This window comes from Lepisosteus platostomus, chromosome 1 (genome assembly GCF_059453375.1).
Source record: "Lepisosteus platostomus isolate fLepPlt1 chromosome 1, fLepPlt1.hap1, whole genome shotgun sequence".
Taxonomy (NCBI): domain Eukaryota; kingdom Metazoa; phylum Chordata; class Actinopteri; order Semionotiformes; family Lepisosteidae; genus Lepisosteus; species Lepisosteus platostomus.
The window spans coordinates 44562210-44580148 of NC_142611.1; the positions used below are offsets into that span (position 1 = coordinate 44562210).

Sequence of the window (17939 nt, forward strand, 5' to 3'; positions counted from 1 at the left end):
AAGTTGTGATAAAATCTTCACTGCTAGCAGTGTACAGGTTTTTTAATTTCAGTTCGACAACTGTTTTCTTATTTATTTATACTTAGGCCTTGCTGAGATAGACCTTTTTATTCCACCTCCAGTCTTCAGCTGTTAACAATTTAAAGAGACATCTTAACCTTTTAAGCTCCAGATCCCAACGTTGCATGTTGGCAACCCCTGAATTTGAGAAAAAAAGTGGTAGAAATAGAAAATGTTTTCTTCCTTTTGAGAAGACCAATAACTGGTTCATATTTTAAATATTTTTTTTTGTGTGTGCATCTTTATAAAAAAAAAAACTAATGGTGGCAGAAGACACAATACCATGTTTCAATTGTAATGAAAATAAATGAAAATCCTGCCAATTGTCAGAAAGCTGTTTATTTGAGGTACAGGCTGTGAAAACCCAGATCCTGTCTCATAAGTTCAGAATACAATGCAACAGTAACACACAGGGTTAAAAGAGTCATATACTGTAACACCCACTTAGAAAACCTCAGAAATTCACAAGCCAGTCTCTCCAAAATAAATAAAGAAAAAACTTTAGTTGTTGGAATCTAGCAACCTTTTTGACATACACATACTGTACCACTTACTGTACCTTGAACAAGTACCTAACAAGTAAAACAGAAACTATAGAACAGAAGAAAATATACAGCAGTACTGCAAATTAACTTGAATTGTATTGAAATTTCACTTGATATTATTTGCTTTTATACTGCTTTTCAGTGTCTCTCTTAACACTATTTATAATAATTCTTTTAAATTCCTGGTATAGGTGGACAGCAGAGACTGGTCCCTCAATGGGAACACAATATCTCTTGATGAAGACACAGTGATAGATGTCCCTGAGCCATACAACAATATAAAAAAGTACTGTGCATCACTGGGGCACAAAGCCAACCACTCCTTCACTCCCAACTGCAAATATGACCCGTAAGTACCAAGGGGGGTAAAGTTAGCCACAGGCTTTCAGTCCAGATGGATTTCAGAACTTATAACCTTGACAGTGCTGTTGTCTGCTGTCTGCTTGATGTAAATATCATATAGATCCATCCACCAATAAATTTTAATACCTCCATAATCAGAAACATTGTTCTGTAGAAAAGATTAGATTTCATTAGGCTTACAGCAGTTTGCTTAAAAGTGGGAAAAAAATGCTTTTATAATGCATATCCAAACCCTTTAACTACTGTAAGTCTAATTTAGGACTCTAAGGTCAATGTTCTCAGAAACCCTTTCAGAAACTTGAGACTTATTTAGAATCAATCCTGCAAAGGAGCTTCAACCACTTTTTGGATCTCAGACCTTACTGTTACAAATATACTCCTGGGGCATGAAAAATGAATGAATGAATGAGTGCCTACACACATATATATATATTGTAAATCACCTGAGTGAGCCATGGCATCGTGAGAGAATAGCACACCACTGGCAGTGACTCTCCTCTGGTGCTTAAGTTCTCAGGCACATAAGCATCCAGCTGTCTGGTGTCGACTCTACATTTGTGAAGCCAGTTTCTGTTTGGTTTCATTCAGTTTACACAGGGTGCTCTATAACCTCTATGTAGCTGGAGTAGTTGTCTGATATTTTCACATCCCAGTTTTTATCCCTCTACAGATGTTTCCATTCATTTGAAAATGTTTGCAACGTTTCCAAGGAATATATTTTGGAGGATATGTATTACTGTACATAGCGCAGATTTCTTAGAATGGCTTATGTTGTTTTCCAATACAACAGAAGCAGATTTGCTCTTTGTTACTGATAAGAAAATGATCATTTTCACCTGAGAATTTTAAATGATGATTTATTTTCTAGTCTGCAGTTTTGCCGTGTGATGAGTTCTAAAAATGATTTTCATTATGTGTGTATGAAATCCTGATACTTTTTTAGGGTTAAAAAATATATTAAAAAACCTTTTGTACACATAGATGCAGACATAATATTTAACTTAATAAAATGATGAATAAGTTATTTAAATAAATTGCATCCCAGAAAAAGGTCATTAAAATTTCTAGTGATGAGTGATTAAGACACAGCATATGAACATACTGTATTGAACCTCTGATGAGTTGCAGAAATAAACAATTTCTAAGGCTCTATAAATACCTATGGATGTAGACCTAAGCAACCTCATGTAAACTAGGTTAATTCACCTGGAATCTTTATTGCTGTGCTCCAAGGATGGATCGGTAAGGTTCAGTAAACCTCAGAAATGATCATTACAGACAGTAATAATCAGCCTTGATTAATCTCAGTGAATCAAGGTATAAAAGTGTTTCACTGGTCTGTGATCAAAGATGTCAAAGGTTCAGGTTCTCACAGCGGATTCTGCCTTCAGGTTCGTTCACCCCCGCTTCGGCCCCATCAAATGTATCCGCACTCTCCGGGCCGTGGAGGGGGACGAGGAGCTGACGGTTGCCTACGGATACGACCACACACCCTCAGGAAAGAGTGGGCCTGAGGCTCCGGACTGGTACAAGCAGGAGCTGCAGGCTTTCCAGGCGACGCCTCAGTGAGGGCCGCTCAGCAGCACTGCATCAGGGACTAACCGCAGAGAACATAGAACAAATAACAACAAGGAGCTATGCACTACAGTTCTGTAGAAAACTGAAGAACCAGGGATTCGAACTGGCTAGAACTCCGTATCCGTTTAGCTAACATTTAGTGTAGAGGCCAGAATTAATTTCTCACATTTAATCACTGAGCGTAAAAGCATTAGCTATGCTTCTCCTTTTCCTCTATACATGCATGCATAGTACATTCACAATAATACTGTACAGTGACTTTCGTTGACTGTAGTGTTATTGAAATGTTTGCAATTGCTGAAATTTGATGATTCCTTAATCCAAGTCTTAGAAGAAATGTTTTTTTTTCCTGTTTCTGATCCTTTAGAAATGATGTAGTAATGATGCATAATTATTATTCCTTTAACAATGACTGATGGGTATTCCTGTCACTCCCCACGTGAAGTTACACAGTGACTTTACTTTGCCACTCCTTGTCTGATTCAGATGTAAACTGTGCTTGTAAAAAGTATTTTCAGGAATTCCACGTGAGCCCACATGGTTTTGAAAAGGGCATTGATTATTCTCTGCAGTTGGTGTGTATAGTATGTGGACATGGAACTGTGATGGTCAGCTAAAGTGACGCATTGGTCCTTAAAATCTAAATAAAACAACCCTGCTAAAAATGACATAAACAATACATCCTAGGTGAAAATATACAGTAGGTTTGTTTCCCATTCATTTTTATCATTATTGATCTACAGTAACTCAAGTTTTGTTTGAGCAAATCATTTAAAACTTTTATGTGAGATTTCAATCAGTTTCTAGTTCATTATCTTGGAAATTAAACAAAGTAATAAGTTTTTGTTACTTTTTTTGTTTGTCTTAATTTCGAATGAATTCATATACTAATTATGTTTAGGCATTCACTGTTAGGGGTTATTGGATATTCTTGTCTTTGGGTAAGCGAAACATTCTGAATAATCTGATAAGAGTGTTTTCACATGCTGTATCCATTATAATGAGCAGTTAATTCAATATCATTTTTACTTAAAAGCATAAAGAAAGTTAAGAATATTCCCAATATGCGTGAAAATAAATTGTTTTTAACATTTCCTTACTTTTTAAAAGCACATTAAATTCTGAAATCATACTGTTACTGTGGTGTGTTTGAGTGAGGCTCACAATGCACTACAATCACAATAGCAAACAAGTAAAATGTACCAAATCATATATCATTTCAGATGCACTTAACTGTACATAAGCACCTATATTGATATTTGGACAAATATGGTGTTTGAACAAATACTGTACTTGAGCACTAAGATCAATTATGATGTTTATGATCATATTTGTGCAATGACTATTTAATTTGCTTGTGCACCGCAGAAAATGTAAAACTGCACTCAGTATGCTGGAGGATTAATCAGTAATTGTACCAATTTTCTGACAGCCTAAATTCTTAATTTTAACTTAATACTTCAATCTTTTATTTTGATTCCCCAATTGAATGTAAAGTGTGTTGTTCCTGGGTGAATATTTAATATCTGGTAAAAGGTAACATTTGGATTATCTTTCCTGATCTAAATTGATAATGTTTTTGTTACAGCCAAATGCAAACCCTCAGATATCTAAGAAAAATAACCTAAGAAACCTAAGAAAAATAACCCAGGTTACCACCACTAACTAGAGTCTTAGTGACATTGGGTCCACAGATTTGCTTGTTGTTAATTAATGTTTGATGTCTCATGCAAACTTGAATAAAAAACACAACAAAAAATACGTATGGGCTCACAATTTGAAGAAGTTTTTGAGGCATTGTATAATCTTGGCCATAACTTAGATAGTTCACCTTTACAGTATATCTTAGATATTTGAAGTAACTTTTGAGCATGTTTCAAATGCTGAATTCCACTTTGTCCTTACAGACATATAACCTTTGAGTCTGGAAGCTTAATTAACCAGGATAAAATCAGGAAAGATGCCTCGTTCCTCTAGCTGCACAGGTTTCAAATCCTCCAGCATACAGTAGGTGGAGTGGTCAGTGTGTTTTCTAATGTACTTCTCCTCTCTTGGGATGTGAACATACCATACCCTTCTCTTCAGCACAAGTTATCTTCTTTCTATTCTGTAAATAGATATCAGTAAATACTTGGCCCTAACATTTGTAATTATTACCCGCACCTAAGCCACTTCTAAAAGGAAAGTCTAGCTACAATGGGTCCCCTGCAATCAGGGTTGCAATGAATTTAAAACAGAATTAGGTTTTATGAATGGTCATCAAAGTGTAATTTCATTCAAATGTGTTGCTGATGGCACTTTGCCATGTCAGTTATTTATGCAGAGCTGTGTGTTTCATGTTTAAAATCTTCATGCTTAAATGCATGGGACTTAATGGGCTTGGATTTTGTTTTTGTATTGTAAGCAAAAGTACTTCTAGTAATTTGCCCTTGTACTTTGAGTTTATTTACAATTTGAGTAAGTCATCCATCTGAAAATTTGTTTTCCTTTCTTTTCAAGACCCACTTATTCATGCTAATCATTGTATGTTTTTTGGAAACTGACTTCACAATAATGGATTTCATTAGAATAGATACTTTTAAAAATATAAACTGTGTAACACTTTATTATAGCAATATCTTCATCACTAAGGTAGCTGCTTGCTTTTAGAAACATTATCTACAAAGAAAAACATTTAAGTGACATATGTTTCTCTTTACATCTGCCGTAATCTAGAATATTCTTGCAGTAATGTCCAGGGCCTGATTAATTGCTAAATTGGTTTTAAACCAATATATAAATTAGAATGTTTATTTTCAAGAGATAATTTCAGTCACCATTTACTACATTATAAATTTTCAGTTATTGTTTGTACTGTATGTCTCTTAATTATTAAACAAAGTGACTACAACGCATAACCTTATTATACATATAAGGAATATAATTAATTATACAGTAAGCAATGTGTTTCAACTGTTCATTTTGCAGGTTAATTGTAATCTGTCAAATGAACAGGAAATAATTAAGCAGTGTGAATAACTAAAACATCAGTTGACCCTGAGACCACTTTTCATTTTATTATAAAGTCTTAGTATTAACAAAGCAAGCTAGAAATACTTTTGCATTTATTTACCTTTGTGAAAGCAAAATGAAGAGTGAAAGATTTTTTTTTCCATTCCTTACACACATAATACGTTTGTAGGCATGTGATACTAACACAAAAGTACTGTACAAGAAAGTGACAATGTGTATCAGATGACTGTGATTTACAAATGGCACAGGTGGGAAATCTGAAATGCAATACAGTAAACTTTCATCTTTTACAGCTTTGACAGTATTTGCGGACTCCTGGAAAACCAGTAAACCCTTTAGGAGTTAGAAGAAACTTAATATTTCATACCAGCTTTTCTTGGATTGAACCTAAAGATGCCAAATTAAGAGTATGTGGAAATGTATGAAGTTGCATAATAGTAACCAACCTTATAAGAACATAGAAACTTCTCGTTGTCGTGCTAAAGCAGTGAAACAAGTGTATTGTCTTTCACACAAGGGAGAAGAAAGCTAGCCTGTTTAAGTCAACAGTTTTATTTTGTAAAAGCCATAACATTTCATACTGGGAGTAAAACACAGTGAAACATTAGAATAGAGTCATTAGGTAACTGCCTTTCGTAAGAAAGCGCTCAAGATCCTTTGGGATAAGTAGCGCTATGAAAAATGCAAGGAATTATTCTGTCAGGCATTGATTCTGACAGTGCAGATAAGACACCTGCTATTCACCTGGTGAGTTGTGATTCAGCTGCCTCTGATGGTGTTAGACTTCAGTGGAACTGAGGGATCCCTTTAGCTCCAGTCCCATCCCTGCTGTCTTTAGTAGGAATCCCAGGTATCTCCAGGGAATGGTTTATTACCATATTTTTCAGGCATTCATAGCCTTAGATCTGTGGATTATTTTCTGCATATGATCAAATGAGCAGGTGAGCCACTGTGGCGAATGTTTACAAGAACCTGTTTGCAGAGTGTTTGTGCGTAAAAGTGTGTTGAATGTAGATTTTTTTAGCTGTGTGTAGGAATGCATATAAGAAAAAATGAGGAAAAATGTGAAAATGGCAACGGCGAGCCTTTGTAATTATACTGACGTCTGAGAGGCCTCTCTTGTACTGTAAACCAAGAAATAATAAAAGTATATATACAAGCATTATTGGTGGCTTTTTCTTAGTTTTATTTCACTGACTGAACAAGGTATAAACAAGTACAATAAAGTATAATATACAGCATTAATAGAATATATAAAATTGTAGAGTTATTACATTAACATAGTAATTGTGTGTTATTTCACTGTGAAATTGTCAAATTTAGCAGGTTTATTTAGTTAGTAATATTTGAAATATATTGAAATATACTTCTAATTGCTTGCCAGAAAAAAATGTTCTCCTGAATACAAAATGTCCCACCATTTTAAAGTATTAAGTGGTAATGTCTCAAAATAGCATTGAATAATGTAAATATTTACCCAACGATGACATAAAACGTATTACTGTACATGGTGTGTTAAATACATTAAGGATGTCTGAAAACTGAACCAGACCGAAAGCCATCGGCAAGTAAGGAGTTAAAAAACCCTACCCAAGCGTTTCACCTGCACAGTCTGATTAATGGATAACAGAGAATGGTAGCATTTACCTGTTAGCGTTAACTAAAAAGCCAAGCAGGAACTGAACCCTTAAGAAGTGTCGTACTCTGTATCAAAGGTAAGATCTTGAAAAACTTTCATTTTTGTAATTTTTAAAGTTGAAAAATATTGCATGGCGTGCTGGCTCAGTGCAAAAGAAAGTTTATTGATGTGGTTTATTTATCCGCTCTTCCTGCTACCAAACAAAGCATTTTGCATCTGCCAAACATTGTCCCGTTTACTCTGGTATCGTCTCACCCGTTAATCGTTGTTTATATAGAAAATCAAAAGAACGTTTTAATAACTCATGTTTTAAACAACCTTGATAAATATACAGAACGTCGTCTTACAAAGATTTTTGCTTCGTTAAGCCCCCTCTATTTTGTTTGCAATATTGGTAATTATTTCATTATGTAATGTTTGGACGATCAAAATCAAACGTTTTAACTGCACCGAACTATCTGCACTATAGTATGTGCTTAAATTTGGATAATTATATGATATTGCTGATTACAATAACGTGAAAACACAGTATAAAAGATGGGTTTGAAAGTATTTTTTAGCAGTTCCTGAATTAATGGATCTCCGAATTAGCATTTCTTGATTTCATGCAGCTCCTGTTCTTAATGTGTTATCCACTTTCTAACAAAATTATTTCAGGATCTAGATTTGCCTGAACCATAATGGAACAACGAACAAAAAGACTTGCTCAGTTTCCCTAGTGTACACAGCACGCAAATACAGCAAAACTAAACCTGCGCTCATTTTCGTTTTGTATAGAGACAATTATAACTGTGTGCAGAGCTCAAAATGCAAATGTAGGCAACTAATTTTAAAGACTTAAGCTATTCTAACTTACACTTTTACCCCATCGCTAAAGCAGGCTCCTAGTAATTTAATCAAGTAGAACTGTAATTTTGTAAATTACAAGTAACAAGTCATGTTGCAGTTATCAATTAACTTGTATTTCTGTCTCAAAATGTTCAGGATTGCTAGAAGACTTTTTATTTTTTAATGCCACATAGAGCAGCAATGGCTTTACTTTGAACTACTAGTTCTCCCTCTTTGTGCGATTTACGATATGATATTAACACATCTAACCTTCCAGAACTCCGCGCCTTCTCCGATTTTCGTCCACGTTAAAAATATTGTGTAATGAGCCTTTCGGATAAGTTGTCTATGCACTTGCTAGTTTGAAAAACATTACTCAGTGTGGTGCAATCGAATTTTAATATAATAGGCTCACAGGTGCAAATGGGAGCAAATATTCGTCCCCTCATCTGTTCGTGCTAGAGTCGATTGATGAACACGCACATTTAATGGAAACCCAAACGTCCTCATTCGCAGTCTCCACTGAGAGAATAATGTCTATAACTGGCTGACTGTAATGCTATCCCAGTGGCTAGCAGAATAGAAAACGGTGAACTCATGAAGTACACCACATGAAAATGCATTAGTTGTAAGTTGTTTGCAGGGAGATAATGGCCCACAGCAAATAAAAAACTTTTTCAGATCAGGTAGCAGCTGGCATTGTGCCCTGTTTTACTGCATGTGGGGAGAGAACAGTGCCACCTCTTGGTCTACTAATCCCTGTAATCCCGCGGATATTTTGCCTTCTCATTAATTTTTTTTTAATACACTACGCTTTGACCCTGGGTTCAATTCCGGACCTGCTTGGAGTTTATAGGCTCTCCCTGTGTTCATGTGGGACTTCTCGGGGTGTTCCAGTTTCCTCCCACAGTCCAAAGACAAGCAGTATTGATAGGTAATTGGCATCTGGGAAAACTGGCTCTGCAATGGACTGGTGTCCTGTATGGGATTTATCCTACCTTGTGTCCATTGCTTGCCAGGATAGGCTCCGGCCCTCCCAGAGCCCGTATTGCATCTAGTGTTTAGAAAATGGGTGGATGGATAAATGACTCAAATTACCATTTTATCTATTTTCTTAAAGGTGTTCTATTTAAATTTAGGTGTTTCATTTATTGCTTTGCTCTTGTGCTGGCCTGTGTCCAAAATCCAAGTGTAGCAATTGTGCGTTGATGTTATAGTAAACCTGTGGCAGCCTTTTCAGAAGCACAGAATTGCCCCCTATAAATGGCAAGGTATGTGAACCATTTGATAGCCAGTGATAATGTAAGTGCTAATCCGTAACACTTTCCTAGGCAGATGCTTGAGGGATGCGCGTGGCATTTTAAATACTGTGAGGAAGTGTATAAAAGAGTTCACTCCCTGGCTTCTTGAAGGGCTGGGCTTTCCACACAGAGTGCGGGAGCTGGTGTGTTTGGTGACCCAGAATGGACCGCTACAGGTATTTCATCTTCAACCAGAGGAGCATGGTCGTGCTGGGCATCCTGCAGATCGCCTGCGCGGGGCTGTGTGTGGTCTGCGGCTTCATGGATGCCGCTTTTAGGAAGGACACCACGCTGAGCCACACCAGGGCACCTCTGTGGGCCGGAGTGGTAAGCACGTCAATCCTACTTTGGGCTGGGGAGCTGGAGTGTGGTGAGGAAGCCGGTGACGGGGTGCCAAATTGTGCTCCGAGTGTGTTCAGACCAGAACTCCTCTCCATCCCCATGTCCCTTTCTGAAACATTATTGCTTCATTCACATTTCAACATGTGTTATCTGAGGGATTATTAGAGTGAGAAGGTCCCACCAGGGCCATTTACTTGTAAGACTGCCATGCAGATTTGATCAGAGCTGCTAGATGATTTGTACAGTCGCTTCCTTCCAAATCAAATAGATCCATCGATAGAATGGTTGCAAAGGATTTCATCAGTTGTTTTGCGCATCAATTTAATTGATGAGCATATTAAAAGTGTTAGAACGTTTTCTAGATGGAATTCTGGAAGACTTCCTTATACAATTGGTTAAAATTATTGAGTCAAAGAGTAGTGTATATCTTGTCATTGGTACTGAATTCCAGAGTACATGAGTTTGTTTTTTTTCTTGATAGCAATGGTTTTCAGCCTTTCCCATTGCCTCTTATTTCACACTTATTCATTATTGTAATTAAACATCCTGGATTCATCTTGGTAGGCCCCAATTATCTACAGTTTCCCTTACAAATATCATATTTTAAACTTGGTTATTGTGATAACTATATATTTTATTGTGATAACTATATATTATTTACATTTTCTCCAACTGTTTCACTCTCTTTGAACAACAATTAGCAGTCACTAAGTCTTTCACTAGATCCTGGTTTAGTGAAAACCCTTTATTTGTCTCAGAGTTCAGGCTGATTTCTCTTTAACTATCAGGAATATAAACATAATGTGTGTATAGGAGGTATCAAAAATATTTGTTGGTTTCGAATTTCTAAATAAAACCTAGAAACCTCTTGTCTGGGGAGAAATCCTTTCAAACTCAAGTCTCATTGTCTGGGACTTTTGAGGATTCCTTGTGTGTGTCCCTGGAAGGACATTCTGTTTTTCCTTTTTGTAGATTTAAATTCGGTAGATGTAAATTGCCTGTAATTGCTTCATAAGGTTATGTTTGACATCAGTCCTACTGCTTCTGGTACCAATGTAACCAGCATTTGATATATTCCCGTCTTAGAAGTGGTTCCTGTGTAGTAACCCTGCCAAAGTCCCACGTTCATTTATTCCACACTGCGGACAGACATTTTGACATTTTCCCAACAGGCCTGTTAGGCTCACTTTTCATGCTTTGAGTGTTTTTCATTGGTTGAAATGTGGTTTTGGTTTAGGACCGCCTTCCTCTTTTATGAAAAAATGTGCTTTTGCTTTTTCATGCTTCACCCGAGTGTTTATTTCATGGATGAACTTGGTGCCGTTGAAGGGAAACTATATTATGCCTTTAGAAAACTGGTAGCAGTCTCCTTCCAGACCACCGCATCATAAAAAACTAACTGCAGCTGCTTCCACTGGCACACTCGCTTTTATGAGATCACTAACAGGCATTCTCTTTGGCAAGCCTGTCTGTTTCTGTGGTGAGCTTTTGTCTGGTTAATGCATTTTTGTCAGTAAGTACCTGCTGAAGAAATGAATCACTGCAGGAGGCCCATGACTTGAACTCTTCATTTCTAATGAAGGAGATGTTGTATATAGTCATCTTTATGATCCACTAATACTGAGCATCAAAATGAACTTGCCACTTGATTACGTGTGACTACATTTAGAACATCTATAGATTTTTGGCATTTTGATTAATGGATTATTACTGGCTGGGATCGTACTCAAGTGTTGGGCTGTTTCATAAGCATTAAGTCACCTCATTGGTGCGATATGGATGTTTTCAATTTTCATATCAGGCTTGGTGAAAATCCAGATTGAAAAATACAGAAGCAATCCCTATGCCCTCCTTTATCAAGAAAATAATTATTTCAGAGCACTGTCGCTTGCAGTCTGGCATGTACATAGCCAGCAGTTTCAGACCTGGCACAACCTTACAGCCAGACACGGTCTCTCAGTGATTGGCCGCTATCTGGGAGACATTGGCAAGGGTGACAGATTGTTATGCTCCATCTTCATGATCCATTTCACGTTGCCAGTTCAACTGCAGCAGAAGCGCCAGGTCACAAAAGCCCACGCATCAGCAGTTCGACTGTGAGGAGGCAGCGAACCAGTCACCGTGCGTAAGCCAGCTGACCACACAAGCAGTATTCACCAACGCAATCCAATGAGGTGTGAATAATACTGAACCTCAGGTGGGCTTGTCAGCAATGGAGGCAATGAGTCCCTTTCGTGTCATGTATAGACCACCATAATGAGAATGAGCAAGGGTGGTTCAGATGTGGACAGTGATACGTTAATGTTGAGTACAAAAGACCACCTGATGGGGGTGTCCAAGTGTGAGGGTCTAAGTAGGGGTGTTAAATAGCTACAGAAATCACCCTGTAGTGGTTGAGTGTAACCACGCTGCACAGTAAAAAAATTGATCTAGTCCTGGGACGACGCGTACTGTCGTTCCTGCATCCTGACTTAACAGCATTCTCGCAGGGCTATGTGCATCCTAATGCTGTGCCACTCAAATGACAACAGCAGTTTCTGTGAGATGAAAATATGATGGCTCTCCCATGGGTTTGTTTGAGTTTATTGATAAACTGGCACAAGTTTGACCAGATTCCATGAGAGAAATTGGGCGAAATCCCACAGGATGGCAAATTAAACCTGTTGCAATATTTAGGGAATATTATTATTTTTTATTATTATTATTATTGTACAGTATATAATATATTATTATTTAGGGAATGTAGCTTCCAAAAGCAATCATGCCTGCTATTAGCCTCTGACTTTCACAGTAGATCGCCTTTTGATTAATGCTATCATCTGGTCAAAGAAAAACAGTGCACCTGCAACAAAAAGAATTTGCTGATAATGTTGTGAATTTGCATGTTACAGGAGACTATATTTAATGCTTAGTATATATATATATAATATAACTGCTAAATAGCCAACCTACAGCTCCTTAAGCAAATCACCCATAATGGCTACATGGACATACAGTTTGCATTGTATTCGGCATACTGCACTTCTTGGACATAATATATTGTATACACCCTGGACACATAGCAGCTCTATTTACATTGAGTTTTGTTTATTGATATCCTGTACGGTATTCTGGATCTTGAGGTGTAGTTCTTAAGATTGTTGGAAAGAGAAATGTGAGAGACTAAAACTGAACCCTTTTAGACTATTTTTTATAGTGCGTGACACAACCATTTTACACTTTTTTTTCTTATTTTACATCGGTCTGCTTAATGAATTCAAATTGCAAGCCTTTTCGGCATCATGACCCCTATCACTCCTAAGTGGAGTTTTTTTTTTTAAGAATGTGTTTTTTGTCTGTTTTAGGTTATGGCTATCCCAGGAGTGTTAGCTTTGTTTTCCTCCCAGAGAAAGAATCCAGTCTTGGTAAGCTGCATGTTACTGTACTGGCTTTATTGAAGTTTTTTTATACAATTTTTGGGTTTTGGTAAGTCTGCAGTCTTCCATTTGTGGTTTTATAATACTCCATTTTAATATAGGTCATGTATTTAGAAATACTGTAATTGTGCCATACTTGTCTGTGGGTCTAAAGGTTTATCGGTAATTAAAAGAACATATCGTGTAATATACTGTACCGCAATTTCTTCAGTTTGACACGTTACCCAGCCTTATTTGATCAAAGAAATCGTTGATGCCTTTTGTATCTGAAGATTGAGAGAAGTTTTTGAATATTTAACTTTAGTGAACAAACTGTATGCATTGTCTAGTGGTAAAAGCCATTATGAGTAGAGTATGAGAACCTACCTTGTCATCTTGCCTTTAGAAAGAAACAAGGGGAAATGTACTTGTATTAAAACTTGTTAAATCTCAAATACTTTTTGCTACTATATAATGTGGCAAATTTGTTCACTAACACTTAAACATTCAAATACTGGTTTCAAAGAAAGTTGGTTTCTTTTTTTGGAGAACACAGCCATCTGTTCTGTGAAACTGCTCTGGTTGCATAAAGAAAATTTGGAAGGGTTAAGTTGTGAAGTCACTGCAGGGTGTTTCTGGGAGTTGGAAGTTGTGAATTTGCTTAGTAAGTGTGTTGTTTTCCTCTGCAGGTGAATGCAATGATCGCAGTTTCAGTGTTCTCTTGTTTTACCACAATCATCATAGTGGTCTACTCCTCCTTGACGTTAAGCTACGGCGAAGACGACGATGAGCTCTTTCATCCTGATCACATTCACACTCCGCAAACAGTAACCATTTTCTTTTGTGGTTTACTCCTCAAAATGTATATTCTATGGCCATATCCTTTTCTCAACATTTTTTTTAATTTTTGCCCCACAACTCAACTCAAATAAAGCAAATGAGATCACCTGTCCACTATGTTGTAGTGCTATTTCACAGAAGACACTTTACCCGTTTAGCTATTTCCATTTCTTATTGCTGTTTTCTTTTTCACATTAACCTTCTCTAAGTCCAAACAATTTGTTCCCTTCCCTTTTCCCTGTTCCTCCGTTATTTTTATGACGCATATTTCTATACACCAGTGTTGTCAGAACTGTTGGCTGCAGTCTGGGAATTAAGTAAAAGCTTCCAGAAACATCCAGGCCCTGGAATCTGAGCACTTCCACTATTGCTTCAACAGCAGTGCACACTACACAAGTCTGTGTGCTGCTAACCTCAAGGCACATTCATGTTGAAAGCCACAGGGGAGTGCATATACAATTATGTACTTGTAATGTTTGTTCCTGAAACTTCTCTAGTATTCCAGGGTGGGAATTGTTTCCCATTTGAGAAACACCATTGAGACTCTTTAATGAAATGTCTTTATAGCTGTGAGACCATTGCCTAGCAACCATTTGCTTTTAACTCCATAAAGTTGATTTGTTTGAGTTGTCGAGGTCTTTTTACACCTCCTTTTCAGCGTAGTTTAAAATCCATCTCTGTTCCTGTTGTTACTTGTAGGGAAAGTTATACCTGTGTTTTTTTTCCCTTTGTCTGCAGAAGTTTATCCTGAGTAAGATTGTTCAAGGCGCGAACATCACGATGCTGCTGGCCTGCTCCTTCAGCATTGTGCTGGCACTCTTCACTGCCTTCCTGGGCTGCCGGAGCCTCCCCTACTGCGCCTGCTACGACAGCGTCACGGGACTGGTGAGCACTGGAGGTCGGGCTGCAGGCTGCCGTCCTGCGTGCCCGCACCCCTGCGTGACACGTGATCCAACGCTCAAGTATATGAAGAAGTGTGCGATCTGCTTCCTCCAAAAAGCAAAAAAAAACAAGCTAATCTGGTAGCGGGGTGGGGGTCTTTAAGGAATTGGTTTTTGCAGGGGCAGGAATGTAAAATCCTTGGGATATCCTCACTTGAGGAGACCATGAGCAACTTGAATGCCAACTCTCCAGGTGATGGACGTTGTTTTTTTTATTAAAAAAACACACACAAAGGATTCTAAAACCGTTTACTCCACTTCTTCTTTGTTAGCTTCAGTAGGACGTAAAATTGTAAAAAACTTACAATTTTGTTTTCCAAGGCCAGTAAAAAGATTCTCCTAAAACCAGGTTAATCTTGATGATCATGTGTTTTAGCCTGGGGCCAAATCACTGGCTGACTGTGACCAGGATTCATGAAGCAGCGCCAGTTGTCAAGGAACTGATCGGATATAAATTGGTTTAAAAAATACTTGAGTCTAATTGCTTTGTTAAAAAAAACATAATTTTGTCACAGCTGCTGTATAGCAGGACATTGGCCTGCATAATATCTGTATACCACAATACTAGATTATACAAAGTGTTTGCCGAAAGGAGAATGTGTGATTATATTTTGTGTTGATTTGGGGGACAACTTATAAAATACAATTACAGCATATTAACGGTAATAAAGAATTTACTCTTCAGTTTTAAAAGCAAAACCCAAAATGGTGTACTTATTTGAACAAGGCATTACATCACCGGTATTCCAACTTAGAACTCACTTGCCTCTTGCATGAAGAACTGGTGGTGAGAGAGATACTTTCCCCTTTCATTAGGTCCTGATGGGCACCTGCAGCTACAAAATGGCAGACTGCTACCACTCCTGGCTCAGCTGTGCAGAGTTATAACTCTACACACTGATACAAATTAGCTCATCCCTGAATAGGTGGCATAGTGCACTGACTATTAAATCGTTTTTTCAGAGTGCATTGTAATGAAATGCTCTTGCAGCCTTATGTTGTACCATGTGTTGTTTTCAGACACAATGGAGGTTTAAGGATAAATAAGATCTAAAGTGGTGATATGTGATAAAACTGACAGATAATGGGTGAAATATTTCGATATCAAACTTTATTTTTTACAAGTGTCACAAGGACACCACTAGGCTACAGCAACATGTGGATCCATCTGTTTTCTAGGTGCCTGTTCCGTTTAAAAAAACAATCTTTGAAATCAGATGGTGAAACGTAGAAGTTTAATATTTTGTGTTTGTCTGACAGGAAACACTGGTTTCACAGGATGACCAGAATCCACAGACAGAGCTGATCTGCACCTGGCAAGGTAGAGGAAAATCACGTCAGTATCACTGCAGCACCTCACACCTGTCTAAAGGCAGCTATATGTATATAAAGAGAGAGGGTATCTGAGCTAGTGTGATTGAAGTGAGGGCATGTACATCAGTGCATCAAGTAGAGCTTCCAGGCTATGATTTCCAGTGGGTCTGAAGGTCCTGCTGAGTCCTCAGGGAAGAACTGGCACTGCATTTGCTGTTAAAGACATTGCATGTGACGGGTACAAATTTAAGGAAACATTTAGTGTTCCTAATGAAAAATGATGTACTGTATAGTCATTTTAAATTCTGCTTCTCTGCTTGCGCCGAATCCAGGTGTTGTCCAATACCTGGGAGTATCACTGAGGGAGAGCCAGTCATTTTCTGCCTTGGAGTTTGATTACATTTGAACAAGACCAGGCTATTGTACTGCCAGTTTTCACACTAAAAGACACGGGGACCCTTTCTTTCCAGCACGTGGCGACGACAGGCTGTTCAATGCCCCTGTGCAGTTCAGTGACCGGACTGTGGAGCAGGAGGAGGAGGAGATGTCTTCCAAACCTCCACCTTACATCCGGCTGGCTTGAGACAGGCCGCTTAGAGGAAGACTGACATCCTGTTTTGTGTGTTCTGGCTATTTATAAGTGTGTGTTTGTAACAAAGAAGACAGCTATTTTTTATAAATCTTAATTAAGTACTACATTGCCCTCTGTCTGAAGGATATTGAAAATAGTTACATTATGGAAGATGTGCTGAGAGAGATTTAGACAGGTCAAGATTGAGTTGTTTTAGGTGGTCATTTTTTTTTGGGCTACTGTCCAAACACTGGCCTTTTTCTCCTCAGACTTATTTTTATATTCTAAACCTCTCCTAGTCTTCTGCTTACCAAATTTAAGCCACAGGTCAAACAAGGACAGTGCTGTACAGTCTAAACAATTGCTTAAATGTTAATTCCAAATCAGAGACTCAAAAATTGTGATCTTGGAAGAAAATCAGTATTAAGACAAGCTTGGTAATTATACTTTCACTGAGGAAGACTGGTACTCTGCTGAGGACAGGTCTGAGATTAATCTTCATGTGTTTGAGCTGTTTGCCCTTTGCTTTGACACTGGTGTAATCTTAAATTCAGTTATGGTACGAATGGGGAAAAGCATTCTCCTTTTCTAGGGAGAAGCTTCACTGCTGTATGTTTGTCGTAAAATTGTAGTGATTTCTATTGTTTTGATCATTTGGATGAAGCCATGCTATTGTTGTGACAGTTATGCTTGTTCTTTTTTGTAAACATGTGCCCCCTCTTGTTTGAAATGATCCTCAATCTGACCTCAATTTTTGAAAGCTTTGTTCAAGAGACATTGAGTGGAATTTACTATATACACCAATCAAAAAGACCCTGTAGCTGAAAAAACAGACTGGTGGAAGTCTCGGTCTCTAGTGTTCTTCCACAACCCAGGAAGGGAATAAGCTTCAGCTAGCTTCATGACACCTACATAGTTAAACATTTTGCAAACTATACATCAATTTTTTCTCATGTTTTCTGAAGTTGGGAGGGCTTTTGAACACACAGTACTGTACTGAAATGTGCCATTTCCTTTTACCCTTAGGAAACCAGATGCAGTCTAGCATACCTTTTAATTCTCTGAGCAGTTGCCATGTGTGGAATACAAGGTGTACCTGAATGCATCATTTACACCAGATTTGGACATGATCTGGCATCCAGATTTAAATGTGTGCAATCATTTTTTTAATTCTGTAATTTATGCCTAATAAAAGTGTTTTAATATGAAA

At 37.7% G+C, this 17939-nt stretch overlaps 2 protein-coding genes across 5 annotated transcripts in view; both read left to right on the forward strand.

Annotated features, from left to right (window-relative positions):
* Positions 1–6721, forward strand: part of setd7 (SET domain containing 7, histone lysine methyltransferase) — a 30773-nt gene extending 24052 nt beyond the window's left edge. The window contains exons 7-8 of the mRNA XM_088630098.1: positions 797–954; positions 2360–6721. Coding sequence (XP_088486224.1) covers positions 797–954; positions 2360–2537 — 336 coding nt within the window. The 3' untranslated portion in view covers positions 2538–6721. The remainder of the gene's footprint in view (positions 1–796; positions 955–2359) is intronic.
* Positions 816–17939, forward strand: LOC148678001 (uncharacterized). 4 transcript variants are annotated; one of them, XM_088630125.1, is made up of 8 exons: positions 7139–7273; positions 9438–9653; positions 13013–13072; positions 13753–13890; positions 14642–14788; positions 16105–16180; positions 16629–16777; positions 17756–17939. In XM_088630125.1, the coding sequence occupies exons 2-7, from the start codon at positions 9489–9491 to the stop codon at positions 16739–16741; spliced, it is 699 nt and encodes a 232-aa protein (XP_088486251.1). In that variant the 5' UTR covers positions 7139–7273; positions 9438–9488; the 3' UTR covers positions 16742–16777; positions 17756–17939. The 4 variants fall into 4 exon arrangements, with proteins under 4 accessions (XP_088486244.1, XP_088486251.1, XP_088486235.1 ...); XM_088630118.1 differs by lacking the exon at positions 7139–7273 and adding an exon at positions 816–954 and having other exon boundaries at positions 16629–17939; XM_088630109.1 differs by having other exon boundaries at positions 16629–17939.